This window comes from Arachis hypogaea, chromosome 3 (genome assembly GCF_003086295.3).
Source record: "Arachis hypogaea cultivar Tifrunner chromosome 3, arahy.Tifrunner.gnm2.J5K5, whole genome shotgun sequence".
NCBI classification, from domain to species: Eukaryota; Viridiplantae; Streptophyta; class Magnoliopsida; order Fabales; family Fabaceae; genus Arachis; species Arachis hypogaea.
Window position 1 is genome coordinate 134,624,340 of NC_092038.1, and position 14,191 is coordinate 134,638,530.

The following is a 14,191-nucleotide window of genomic DNA, read 5'->3' on the forward strand; positions in this document are numbered from 1 at the left end:
GGGATACACAAACACAACTATGTACGGACTACTACTAGCCATTAATGCCCCGTATTTGTGAGAAAATATGATACGAAAAGTTTGTAAGAAATACCAAGAGTTACACATCCTTTTATAGCCGGTTGGACACAACTCCAAGTATCTCGTTTACATTGTAAACGCGATGACATCTCGTTTACACTGTAAACGAGATAAGGGTAGTGTAAACGAGATAAGGTCTATCTCGTTTAGACATAGCACAGCTGATGTGTCATATCTCGTTTACACTGTAAACGAGATACATGCAATGCCATCTCGTTTACATTGTAAACGAGATATGATTGTAGAACATAAATCGGTAAATATTTTTAAATTTATTTATTTCGGTAATTAATATTTTTATTTTATTTATTTAAATAAAAAATTCAAATGAATTGATGTGCAATTAATAATTACTAATTAATTGGCGTCTTTCATGAATGACGTCATACAAAGATGACCCCATAATAAAATGAGAAAATAATAATAGCAAAATAAGTTTAATAAAATCAGATTTGTTCAGTTACTCTTTTTTCTATAAAAGCATGAGTATCCATTATCACGTTTGTGCATAGTTTAATTTGGTAAAATATTTTGACCAAATATTTATATTTTTTAAAAGTATAAGTATTTTATTTTATATTTAATAAATAAAAAAATTATATATTTGTCTTTATAATTTTTAAAAGTTAAAAATATTTTTAAAATAGTCTTTAATTTGATAAAATTTTATTTTTTAAAAATAACTTATGAAAATTAATTTTTAAAGGTTAAATTTTTAAAAATTGTAGTATTTATATTTAGTAAATTAAATTAAAAACCGTTTATAATAAGCATAAATAATAACAAATACGTTTAATAAAATAATTTTTAAAATTTTAAAATATTATAATAGGCATTAAATATTTTTAAAATAGTTTTTAAATTTAAAATTTTTAAAAAATACTATAATAATTTTTAAAATTTAGATATTAATTAATGTATAAGGTTATATTAGATTTTTTTAATTTTGATAAGCACAAGCTAATTTTAAAAAATTCTCTCTTAGGTACTTTTAAAATCACTTCTAATTTTTAAAAGCTATAAGTATAAATACATGCACATGAGCTTTTTAATTTATCAAACACAAAAACACAAATACCTCTTTAAAAAATTTTACCAAACTAAGTTCTAAAGAAAATTTTTTTAAAGTTGTCCTGTAGTTATCAAAATTAAAAAGTATAATATAACCTCACATGCTAATTAATATCTAAATTTAATTCTTATATTAATGTCTATTATAGTATTTTTAAATTTTAAAAACTATTTTATCAAATACATTTATTGTTACTTATGCTTATTAAAAATTATTTTTAAATAAATTTACTAAATATAAATACTACAACTTTTAAAAAATAATATTTTAAAAGTTAATTCTTTATAAAAATTTTTTAAAAAGTAAAAATTTTACCAAACCAAACTTCTATATAAACTAACTAGTGGTTAAAGTTTGATCATGAATTCCATAAATTTTATAATTAATAATTTTAAGTAATAAAATATGTTTTCTAATGTTTTGTTAGTACACATACTAAGTAGTTAACATAAAAAAAATATTGAAAATAAAATATTTAAAAACTTTCATTGTCTTTAGAGGGAATTAATCAAAACAAAATTTAATTTTTTATGAAATTTAATTTTAATGATATTGTAAAATAGTTACTTTAATAAAATTAGCTATTTTCATAATAAGTATATCATTATTTAAAAAAAGGAACATAGTAGTTTAAACTCAATTTTATAAACAAAAATATTTTAAAAAATATTAAAAAACTAATAAAATTTATTATTTTTAATCATTAATTAATCAATAATATTTAAGAATATAAACTAAAAATATATTATTAAATTATTAAATTAAAAAATTTGATTAATTACTAAAAATATTAGTCAAAAACAGTAACTTTTTTATTTTTTCTCGATATTTTATCCATGCACAACAAATCAATATTCTTTGGGTGTAATTTTGCAGTAGTAACAAAATAATCTCCCAATAATCTCTACTAAATAATAACTATGATGATGAGATTAGAAGGGAATATCTTTTTCTCTGGTCTCTGTGTGAGTTAAGCGAGTTGCCATGGAAGCATTTCTCTCACTCTGATGCCCAAAGCTAAATTCTCTCTTCACATTCTTTTACTGTTTTTTTTCTTTTCTTTTCTTTTTGGTTCTCCATAAATACCATCCATCCCAGAGCTTCATTCTTCTCTTCTCTCTCTGCTCCTCCTCCTGGGATTGCACCTGCTCTCACTCACAAGTTAGAATTCTCTCTCTTCTCCATATTTCACTTAAAAACCCGTTTTTCCTTTTGTGTGAACGGTTCGTCATTAAATTAGTTCGTACCCAGATCGATTTCGCTTGTTTTTTATTCGAAAAACCCTATTTTGGTTGGTGGGTTGCTCGATGTTTGTTTGGCTTGTGTTTTTGGTGAAAAGGGTGAAGTCGATCTAGGGTATCTGCTAGAGTGGGTCTTTTAATTGTTATTGGTTGTTTCAAAATACTTGATTCTGATGTTTTATTGAAATGATTTTGTTGTTTTGATTTTTTGCTCACTGATTCGTACCTAGATGGATTTTTTGCTAGCTGGATTCAGCTCTAGGGAATTGGGATTTTCTCAGTTGCGAATGTTTTAATGGAAATTTATGCGGAATTTGCTCTTTAAGGATTTTGTTGATAATTGTTTAGCTATGTGAACATCAATCTGTGTCTCTATCTTGGTGTGTGTGTTTTTCTGCATTTTCTGAAGTTTGAACTTTCCATGTATTCTTATTACTGTGGTTTGTGTACATGGGCATGTCAATTGCTGATTACTACGGTTTGGGTTGTGCTTGATTGAATTATAGGTGGTGAGGATGTCGACTCCTGCAAGGAAGAGACTGATGAGAGATTTTAAAAGATTGCAACAAGATCCTCCTGCTGGCATCAGTGGAGCTCCCCAAGACAATAATATTATGCTTTGGAATGCTGTCATCTTTGGGTGTGTAGGAGTTTTCAAATCCTAACATTCTTTATATTTATTTAAATATGTTATCATAACAATCTAATTATACTTTTTCTCGGTGCTTTTTTCAGACCGGACGATACCCCTTGGGATGGAGGTATAAAAGTATTCTACTTTATATAAGCTGAAGGACTTAATATCTCATTTCAGCATTTTCACATATGATGATGATTATTTGTGAATTTCTTGCATGTGGTTTACTTGTAGAAGTAGCATATGTCTATTAGGTATTGAGGCTTTTACTTGGTGGGGTGTGAGGACTGAGGACTGAGGAGGGTAAGCATATGGAGCCTTAGCCTCACAAGCTTCGAACCATGACCTCTAAGTCATGAGGCAGCAACCATATCGTTGTGTAGTTGTGTCAAATCGCATCTTTGTTGTCTTTCTTTACTAGAATCTGAAACAATTCTAGTTGTCTATTGGAAGTGTATAATATTGTGTTGTACTATAATATAACTTGTGCTTGTAGGTCTCACCTAAATCTTGGTATTCAATATGCATTTTTCGAATTAAACTTTTGATTTATTGCTCCAATTGTACTATTGTAGACACAATAGGACAAAATACTAAAGGTTTAAGTTGACCCATGTCATGTTTACACTTCTTTTTTCCCCCTTGTGATTAATGTATTCAAAGCATGTAATTATATTGTGTGATGCTGCTTTATAATTTCAGGTACGTTTAAGTTGACACTTCAATTTACGGAGGATTATCCAAATAAGCCTCCTACAGTGCGTTTTGTTTCTCGAATGTTTCATCCGAATAGTAAGTCCAAACTCGAAATTTCAACATTGCTATCCCTGTTGGAGTTAGAATGAAAGTCATTTGAATTATTTTATTTGTGTGGCCATGAATGAGTATTTATTTAGCCTATAGAATATTGTAGAAACGGCTTTTGGGATTTCATTGGTGGTGCCTTTGTCTTCTTCCAAGCTTTCTTTAACTATAGTTTATCCAATATATAAAACACACCCTATTTTGTATTATGTCTAGTTTTGGCACTTTGGTTCTATTGAATGTAGAAACTTTGCAAACTTTTTATCTACATAATTTAGTTAGCTTTTGGTAATGGCAATATGGCATCTTGTAATTTGGTTCATATATATGTGTTTTTAATGATTGATTTGTTTATTAAAGAAAGTTGAGACTTGAAATTTTAATTCCAAAATATGTGTAATAAAGGATGTAGTGGCCCTTTTGATATCTTTGTTTCCTACACAAGTTTTAGGGGACTGATATGAATATGATTAAAGTAGAAATCATTGTAGAGAATTATTGTGCAAATATGTTGACAGTATTATAATTATTAGATATAAAAACCGTTAATTAACCTTTGCTCAACTATATTAGGTTTTAGTATAGTTGGTTCTTGACTTGGTACTAGAGTTTGGTTTTGCATTTGTAGAATTTAATCTAAGGGGTATTAATTCTGTTAGAATTGATTTTGAACTGAAGTAATTAATGTTGGTAATTCATATAAAAGTAACAACAACAATAACAACAACAACAACAACAAAGCCTTATTTCACCAGGTGGGGATGGCTACATACCATGCTATTGAGCCGTATCATGGATAATTCATATAAAAGTAAATAAGATAAAAAAGTTGGCACCCTTAATTAGTCACACCATTTAATGAATTCTCGTACAAAATTATTTAAACTCATTATCAGATGAATTATACATAGTTAACAACTTGTCACGTCAAGGTTGCATGCCAAATTCATGACAAAATATAAACAATTACAAGAATTGATCAATCAAAGATGATTTCATGGGAGTATTTGGTTGGGGTGCAATTGACACACATTGAATGACCGATTTTTTGTCGAGCAAGTTTTGTTGTATAGAATTTGCCATTTAGCATCTATTTGCTGTAAAACACACAATCTTTTCAAAGGATGTTCTCTCTCAAACATGTTGAGTACTTGGAAAGCTATGCTTTATAGACAGCTTTACTCTTAATTCTTGTCTTGGCTCTTCTATGGAGGACCTCTTATCTTCTATTCCTTGTAATCCCCCCCCCCCCCTCTTCCTTTTCTTCTTCCTCCTCCTCTAAGTCTTAGCAGTATTTTTCTTTTGTAAAAATAAAATAAAATAAAAAAGACTATTTCATTTTTCTGCAGAAAATATTATGTTCATTTAACCATAAATTGGCAGAGTAGATAACATTGATAGGATATTTGCATCAGAATAACTTTGATCCAATTCTAACCTGCTTTCTACTTGTCAATTTCAGTTTATGCAGATGGAAGTATATGCTTGGACATCTTACAAAACCAGTGGAGCCCGATTTATGATGTAGCTGCAATACTTACCTCAATCCAGGTAATTGTCATTTGCTTAATATTTTGGGGTTGCTGAAAGAAAGTTTATACTGCAGAGTTTGATTCCAGTTAACCCCTTTTTAAAATTTCCCTTTCTTTTTCTTGGTACATAGAAGTTTCACTGGAGGTTGGGTTATCTCATTCGAAGGTTGTGTTAGTGAAGGCTCTTTGTGATTTAATCACATATTATAAACCAATGAAAGTCCTTCAAAAGGAATCAAGCCTAATCCCTTCTTTAAAAATTTCCCATTTTTAGTTTTCAGTTTATACTGCTTGATGACATTCTTGTTAAGATAGAGAGATATAGAATTAAAATTTATTAGATGTATGTTAACTTTCTTTAAATTGGCTTTCTTGTTGCAGTCACTGCTGTGTGACCCAAATCCAAATTCCCCGGCAAACTCTGAGGCTGCTCGGATGTTCAGTGAAAACAAGCGCGAATACAACAGAAGAGTACGTGAGATTGTTGAGCAAAGTTGGACTGCTGATTAATTATAATCTTCAATAGGCTGCCACTAAGTCTGTTAAAAGGTTGTCAACTGATCTGAAGGATCTGACTGAGTAACCTTGAGACTTGAAAAAAAGAACAGTTGTGTGTTGTCTCTAGTCCTTCACAATGTGTTTACTCAAACTTCATATGAATTAAGGTTGTAGTTAAAAGGTTATCAAGGGGATCTGAATGATTCAGTAACCTTGTGACTTTAAAAGAATACTTATATTTCTGTGATGATGTGTTTGCTCAAACTTTATATGAATTAATATTCCACCATATTTTCTCCATGTTCTTCCTATCTGTGTTTTTGTTTACTTTATCATTTCAATGCTATAACTTTAGATCTAGTTAGCTGATAGATTCTCCAGTCCAAAAGAAAAAAAGCTGATAGATTTTGGTTATTTGGAGTTAATTCTTATGGAGGAAGTAATACATGCAGGTTGATGCTAGCTTTATTAGTTAAACAATGAAATATTTGTTGAGAATATTGAATTTCCATGATAAGAATCTGAATTTGATTGAAAAGATGCAGTGAATAAAAATATAAAATTATCAAAAGATTTAAACAAGACAAAATATATTATATGACAGAAAATGTATGTCTTGTATGATTTATATTTTTCTTTTGAATCAATGAATATCATCAAGTTTCTTTTTAAAAGAAAAAAAGTTGGAGCAGTTAATTAGCTGAGAGACAAGAATAAGAGTTGATTAAGCAGAGAAAAAAATTAATAGAATAGGGAAAAGTCAAATTGGTGACAAACACTCAAGTGTAATATTGCTATTAATTATCATTCTCATCATGGCTTATTAAAACGATTTTATGCCTTATTCAAGGGTAATCCAAAGAAATTGGTAGATACAAACTTGAAGAGGAACTTCTATGACTAGACAATAAGTTTGTAGGAACAATTCAGGACAAGTAGTGCATTTTGGCCAAATATAGAAGAAAATAAATATTTACATGTTCATTTATTCATTAAGATCAATGAACTTATGGAATGCCAGCAGACACTTCTATTGACAGGGATGTTCAGAACTTTGTGCTGAGATTTCCACTGCTGGTCCAGGACTCTTGAACTTGCATCGAGTACTGCAAGTTCCACAGAACATCCTCGATCGAAGGGCGCTGACTAGCAGCCTTGGAGAGACAATTGATGGTGATCTGAACTGCAGTCCTCATTGATTCATATGCATAAGTTCCCCTCAGGCAAGGATCAACTGCACTCCTTAGTACTGACTGTGCTTCTGATGACCCTTTCTCCAGCTGAAATTGATAAAATACTGAATTAAAGATAAGAAAAATATACCTTGGTTACAACCTTTTTATGGTAAACATAGCTATGTAGAGTTAACACTTCTATGATTCTTAGGTTTTTTATTGGAGGATATCTAAGAACAAGTGCTATGGATACTAACCTCATCCTTCAGCTCCTCTATTTCACTGGAAGATTTAATTTGTTTGCCAGTGATAACTTCAAGAAGAATAACACCCAACTGATAGATATCTTCCTTTTCTGCATTATTTGTGCTGCATGTGGGATTAACAACATATTAATTATACTTATTACACAGTAATGGAAGACTAAAACTGAAGAAAGAGATGATAGTGAGCAGAGATATATACCTGCCAATCTGATTGGAGGCATTTTGGTCAGTGTTCTGGAAATTGGCCAAGACAGGTATGATTCAATGTTAGAGACATGGATGCAATTATACAAACATTACTGAGAAAATAGTCCAAATTACATGTACTTTCTGCTAACCTTGGATGGCAATGGAATGCTGTATCTACTAACTTTTGCATTGAGGCTATCATCCAATAGAATGTTCTCAACCTTCAAATTGTTGCCGAAAATGCCAGGAGCAACTCCTGTGTGCAAGAACTGCACCCCTCTTGCAATGCCTATGCTGATTGCCATTCTTTGTGGCCATTTCAGCATATCTCTCTTTCTCCAATCTGTTGAGTAAGACACGTTATATTTTTTTGGACTTTCAAATCCTTGCTTTTATAGTGAGCCTTATTTTTATGGTGGTGTTTGATAAGTGTTTCAAGACAGAAAACACAGACAATAGAGACAGAGACAAGACAGAAGTTGCGTTTCTGTTATATTTTTGTCATGAGACGATTACCAGTGTCTATGTGATCGTTTTACCTGTAAGTTGATCCCTAAGCGACACATTTGATATGTGTTCAAAGACAATGAAGACTGTGCTTGTTGGTTGAGGATTTTCCTGATGAGTAATGACACAGTGTCCTAGAACACTCATCAAATGCCTGTGCCTCAAATTAGGCAAAACCTCTAAGTTCTGGTTAATGGTGTGGGGCAAACCCTTCTGCTTTATTTTTACACAGTTAACCAGGACCACTGCACCATCTCTGAGCCAACCTCTATATAGCTGTGTGAATACAATAGTAAATGAACACACATTAGAACCTGTTTTCTGTGGGTTCCATCTCATCATGGAAAACAAAACAAGCTATGAACCCTGTAAATAACTTGAAAGAAAAATTCTCTTACTTGGCCCTGTGTTCCTTCTCCTATTAGATTTGTTGAGTCAAAGTTGTTTGTTGCATCTTCAATTTCTTCTGATGTGAAATTACAGTATGGTGGCATTCCAACCGCAGATAGCCTCATCGTCTGAGGAACACGTCCTATTCCAACATGTGAAACCAGATTAATGAATGCATCACTTTAATCAGTTTAATGAGAGTCTAAAAGAATCTGAAAGTGAAAATCTAAAATGTATAACCATTTATCATATGATCATCATCCAATAACAACAATAATAACAACTATATCATAATGTTTCTTACTGGTATCAGTGTTTGGTCCGGGAGATGCTCGGGCATAAAATTTATCAGCAACGGATCTGTCGCGGTGACGATATGATCTTTCTTGGTTGGATTTCCTCACAATGAACACAGTGAGTAGAACCAGAATTGCTGCAATTCCCACAGCACCTCCAATTATACCAAGTAATAGACTTAGTTTCACTCTGGATTCGTTCTCCTTCTTTGTTTTCTCCGGTGGCTTAACGGCTAAGGCAACCTCTTTCTTGCAAAATGAATATGGATGCTGCTGGTCATTCAACCTTCTTGTTGAAAAACAATTCCCAGAGTATAGCACCTTGCCCGTTGAAATCATTGAACCAATGCATGATGGCAACTTTCCAACTAGAAGATTGTGTGAGATATCCACAAATGTCAGTGCAGAACCACATGCTGTTTTTGCCGAAAGGTTACCACTTAATTGGTTTGCAGCTAAGTTTAGGTACTGGAGAGAACGCAAAGAGAAAAGAAAAGATGGAATCTTTCCAAAGATTACATTGGAAGAGATGTCAAGTGTCTGAAGCTTATCAAATTTTATGAGTTGAAGAGGAATTTGAGATCTCAGAGAATTGTTCCTCAAGATAAGACTCACAAGATTCTGGCCTAATAGTGAAGGAAAATAAGGACCAAGCTTGTTGCCACCCAAGTTAAGCTCTTGAAGAAAAGTTAGCTTTTTGAAATCTGGGACAGTTCCATTGAAGAGATTATCAGCCAAAACAAGACTCTTGAGGCTCTTCAATGTTGATATTGATGGTGGAATTTCACCATAAATGAAGTTTGAACTAATGTTGAGAACCTCCAGTGACCAGAACCTGTTGATCTTGGAAGGTAATGGACCCCACAGACCTAATGAAACCAATGATAAGGCCTTCAAATTTGAAAACTTTGTCATCACAGTGAAGAGAGAATCAATGGAGAACCTTGATGAAAGGATTTGATGAGAACTAGTGTTGTTTCCAATGATGGTGAGTTCTGTGACATGGCCATTTGTGCAGACTATGGTGAGGGAAGGTGATGGAGGGAGGTAGCAGAAGTTGGTCCAGTTATTCCATCCTTGAAGGGCTTGTGGATATTCTAGAAGCTTCTGAACTTGGAAGAGGATTCTGTTCTCACTGCTTACAAGCTGTGCAGAAGTACTTGTTGTTATAGTAAGCAGAACAAGAAGGATTGTTGAAGGAAACAAGTTACAGAACAAAACCAATGATCTCTTCATATTCTTAGACTTAAAGAAAAGAAAAATATTTGTAGTAAACAGAATGGTTTTGTCACAGCATGAAAGCTATTAAGCAGTGAGCATAAGTAAACAGAATTGCTTTCTTATCTTTTTCTTTCCAGTTGTACAGAATCAAACACTTTAGTTAGTACATAGGAAAGCTATCAAGCAGAAAAGTTATTTGTCATGTTATAATGATTGCATGAAAAGATTTTCTGATGGAAAATTATGAGGATAAAGAATTTCAGTAATGTTGTGGAGCAGGTAGGACAATGGAAGGAAGAGGACCCCCAATTTTTTTTTTCTTAAAAAAAAATACTGAAACCTGAGATCTGGAAAAGAATGAGATTTCAAAACTTTGAGAAACCTTAAAAGAGTGTGTACTAAATAGCTTAGTAAAGGAGACTTCATTAACTAGACACGTCACATGAAAGATGCAAATGAAATAAAAGGTGCTGTGTAATAAAGAGAAATATCTTTTGTATATTTATTTATTTTATCAAACAGTTTTAGCCTAAAAAATTTTAATATGGAAGAAAAATGAGTGATATATTTTAACATGGTAATTTTTGGTGTTTTTTAAAATTGTGAGAGTATACAAATCGAACCTTTCGATTTGTGTTTAAAAAGTTGAAAAAAATTCAGAGTACACAAATCAAACCATGCGAGTTGTTTGATTTTAAAATTTTGCTTAAGAAATCGCATGGTCCGACTTGTGGTTTGGCAAATATGAATTTCGAAAGCTAAAAAACGGACGTCCGAGTTGTTTGTTGTTGTCAATTTTTTTATGAAATGGAATATCAAATGCAATTTGAATCGTCCGTTTACTGATAAAAAAACTCGCATGATCCGAGTTCTGTTCCACTGATACCACATGGCTGTGAAGTACCTATATTCCCCATATTCGAATCCAACACCACTTTTGCTTTCATATCCAAATTAAAAAGTGACAGTGTAAACTATCATCAATTTTTTATTCCGTTTTCTAGTAGGAAAAAATGTAGAATTCATAAAGAGAAAATATAATATAGGGATTTGGGAACCATGATATTAAATTGCAACTTGGCTCTCCAAGGCTCCAAGCTGCCAATGATGCCAAAGTCAACACACGGCTCTGAATTCAAAGTTTCAAGATGCAGGAACTTAACTCGGGGCACTTAGTAGTGTTGACCATCTTATGATGGACTTGCATGTATGTTATCACATCACCAAGTTCAGATATGAAATTTTTAAAAATTACAGTATTCCAGCAAATTTTCCATATTATTGTCTTTTGTACCGTGTTTTAATTTCTTCTAAGACACCAAAAAATAACCATAGAAATTGATTAGTTAAATTTATCCATCTTTAATTAATAGGATAATGTGAGTGATGTAATAGTAATATATTAATTAATGTATGAATCCCAGGCGCCACGGCACGTGGCTTTAGCGAGGGTAGGGTTCATATATCCAAATAATTTAAAGTTTCATTGTCAAACAATAATAGCGTAACTTTTCCCTTTGGGTTTTGGTTGGAGAGTGCTTAGATTTTTGGAGTTTTGTGATTGTGACATTGTGTCGGTGAAGTGTTCCTCAAAACTCAAAAAAGCATCCTACAGTTAGAGAGGTCCATGTTTCCACGCACATTCTTTGGTACAATGCATTTGACACTGACACATTTTTTTAATGTAATATTAGTTAGTTACACCTAATCATGCTCTTCTTTATGATAGCATAGCATTTTTTTTAATAATAATAATAATAATAATAACTGTAATAAAACATTGATATGGAAGGAAAAGAATTAAAGGAATCCGAAGAAGTGTTGTTTAGCATTGTTTTCCACTATATACATGCATTGCTGGATTTAGTAAATGTACGTGTATTGGATTGTAATAAGTTGCTAGCAATTTCATCATATAATAATAACAATAGTAAACCAACTTCGCTTGATTGAGTGGTCAGCTCACTCGTCCGTTTAAGCAAGTGTTGAGAGTTCGAATCCTGTCTTGTGCATGCAGCAACTCATTAGCCAGCGGCAGACCCTTAAATGGAATTCAGATCCGCGACGAATTAGTTCTTAACCTGTCGGGTTGGGAGATACCGTTTGGGTAAACCAAAAAAAAAAAAAAGAGAAAAATATCAAATGGTTAATTACTTTGTTTGGATGCATGTGTGAAGATGGACAAGTCAATTTTGTACAAGATCTTAATAGTTAATACTATATTTTGAGATAAGAATTTTGACTTTTAGATGGTTGTATTCTTATTTTATTGCAGAGAATAGAAAACTTATATAAAAGAAGATTTTGTTAATAAAAGAAGGCCAAGATTCAGGTTTTGCAGAACCTTAACATAGTGACAATTGTTGATATTTTAGTATTTTACTTTAGATAATATTTGTCATTTAACTCATACTTTGGATAAAAATAGAAATCTAAGGTATTGTTGTTCTATTTTGTAAACGCTAAAGAACAAAATTTATATTTACTAATAGACCATTTTTATTTAATTGAAAATAGTTATAAAAAGAAATGTAAAAAAAAAAAAAGCAAACTTAGTGTTAATAAAACTAAAAATAGTTATAACAAAAAAAATCGAAAACTAATTTTTAATTAGTGAATATTATTAAACTTTTTTGAATTTTAAAAATTCGTTTTTTTTTAGAATTTATTGTTTAGAATTAGTATTTTAAAATTTAGAATTAAAAATTTATGATTTAAGATTTAGAATTTAAAATAAATAAAATATTTTAAAAAATTAATTGATATTGGCTAAAAAAATTAGCTTCGAGATATCACTTATAATTTTTTTGTTAGGGGAGGTACGTAACGATCAAATATAGTTATTCTATCCCAAATTCCTTTATTAGTATATATATACAATATACAATTATGGAGTCTAGGGGTGCACAGATCCGGCCCGGCCCGAAGGCCCGGCCCGGTCCCGAACACTTTTAGGGCTAATTTGGTGTGATTTCATCGGGTTTAGGGCCGGGTAAGGGTCTCAAAAATAGACCCGGTCATTATTTCGGGTCGGGTCCGGGCCATAGCTCGGGTCACCCGAAGTCGGCCCGGTGGCCCGGTCATCATACACAATTAATATTTTGTGTTATTAGTGATGGATCATGACTATTCTTATGTGGAATTTAAGTATTGTAAATCTTAATATTTTGTGTTATTAGTCATTATAAGACTATAAGTTAATGTTTTATGTTTAGAATGCATAATATTGTGTTATTTGTATGTATTTAAATATTTGGTATTATTAGACAATATTAGTATTGATTGTGGTTATACTTTAGTATTGATTGTGGTTATGCTTTAATTTTGAAGAAGGGTTGGTTCTTGTTATATTTTTCTAAGTGAATTTTATCATGTTAAATAATGGTTGGAGTCTTAGAACTTTGGATATTTTTACATGCTAGCTTACAAGAAGGTATCAATGTAATGTAATGTTAACGGCCCGGTTTTCACCCGGTTTTTACCCGGTATAATTGTGGCCCGAAAGTGTATTGGTTTCATCGGGTCTAGGGCCGGGTTCGGGTCTAATAAATAGACCCGGTGTATATTTCGGGCCGGGTCTGGGTCACATCAAACCCGGCTTCACCCGTCCCATGTGCACCCCTAATGGAGTCTATGAAATGAAAAATTTTCTCTCATTTTGAAACTCTATACGGAAACTCAAGTAGGCCATCAAGGAATCTATTAGCTTCCCTACAAGTATTGGACAATTTAACCTTCCAATCAATGTTAGTTTGTTTCCTAGTAGCATTAATTGTATAGCATTATGAGCCAATGGGTTACTACAACCTCCGTACACAAGACTAGATTCGAACTTTTGACACTTGTTTAAACAGACTAATAAACTAACTACTAAATCAATTCAATTTTATTGCCCAAAAAGTTTCCAAATTTCAAGCATTCGCGTTTCTGGGACGGTTCTGCATAAAACATAAAACCCATATTGTGACGGATTCATAGGCCCAATACCAGAAAGAAAAACATTATTTTGATGTGTGGCATTAGCTAGTTTCATTGTTAGTTTGTTGGTTTGGTTCCTTAGCACATGGCCCACGTGCTAGACAATACTGGCCTTGTTTATTTGTGACTTTATATTATATCATTCAATTATTGAAAGAAAAATAAATGATTTTAGAGATGCAACTCACAATTCACAAACTAGTCACTGCCCAAGTGGTTATGTTATGTCTCTTTATGATATATATCCTTAATTAGTAGACAAGACATTGTGATTTATGAGAATTCAGGTGGAATATTATTATTC

The 14,191-nt window shown here is 32.0% G+C and overlaps 2 protein-coding genes across 2 annotated transcripts; one reads left to right on the forward strand and one right to left on the reverse strand.

Moving 5' to 3' along the window:
- Window positions 1-2,013: 2,013 nt before the first annotated feature.
- Window positions 2,014-6,166, forward strand: LOC112734046 (ubiquitin-conjugating enzyme E2 2). The gene is made up of 6 exons (XM_025783228.3): window positions 2,014-2,314; window positions 2,901-3,034; window positions 3,130-3,155; window positions 3,734-3,823; window positions 5,298-5,386; window positions 5,749-6,166. The coding sequence occupies exons 2-6, from the start codon at window positions 2,910-2,912 to the stop codon at window positions 5,875-5,877; spliced, it is 459 nt and encodes a 152-aa protein (XP_025639013.1). The 5' UTR covers window positions 2,014-2,314; window positions 2,901-2,909; the 3' UTR covers window positions 5,878-6,166.
- A 464-nt stretch (window positions 6,167-6,630) lies between these two features.
- Window positions 6,631-10,378, reverse strand: LOC112734045 (probable LRR receptor-like serine/threonine-protein kinase At1g14390). The gene is made up of 7 exons (XM_025783227.3): window positions 8,697-10,378; window positions 8,401-8,534; window positions 8,035-8,278; window positions 7,645-7,838; window positions 7,506-7,540; window positions 7,298-7,409; window positions 6,631-7,145 (listed from the first exon to the last, which is right to left on the reverse strand). Exons 1-7 carry the CDS (start codon window positions 9,922-9,924, stop codon window positions 6,912-6,914), a joined length of 2,181 nt encoding a protein of 726 aa, XP_025639012.1. The 5' UTR covers window positions 9,925-10,378; the 3' UTR covers window positions 6,631-6,911.
- Window positions 10,379-14,191: the final 3,813 nt, after the last annotated feature.

Bases quoted from the DNA above. Each gene is read 5' to 3' on its own strand.
- LOC112734046 (XM_025783228.3), top strand. From the start codon at position 2,910: ATGTCGACTCCTGCAAGGAAGAGACTGATGAGAGATTTTAAAAGATTG. The intron at 3,156-3,733 runs GTATAAAAGTAT...TTATAATTTCAG, and splicing joins CGATACCCCTTGGGATGGAG to GTACGTTTAAGTTGACACTT. The intron at 3,824-5,297 runs GTAAGTCCAAAC...TGTCAATTTCAG, and splicing joins TCGAATGTTTCATCCGAATA to TTTATGCAGATGGAAGTATA.
- LOC112734045 (XM_025783227.3), bottom strand. From the start codon at position 9,924: ATGAAGAGATCATTGGTTTTGTTCTGTAACTTGTTTCCTTCAACAATC. The intron at 8,535-8,696 runs GTAAGAAACATT...ATGTTGGAATAG, and splicing joins CGGACCAAACACTGATACCA to GACGTGTTCCTCAGACGATG. The intron at 7,146-7,297 runs GTTAGTATCCAT...TATCAATTTCAG, and splicing joins TAGAGGAGCTGAAGGATGAG to CTGGAGAAAGGGTCATCAGA.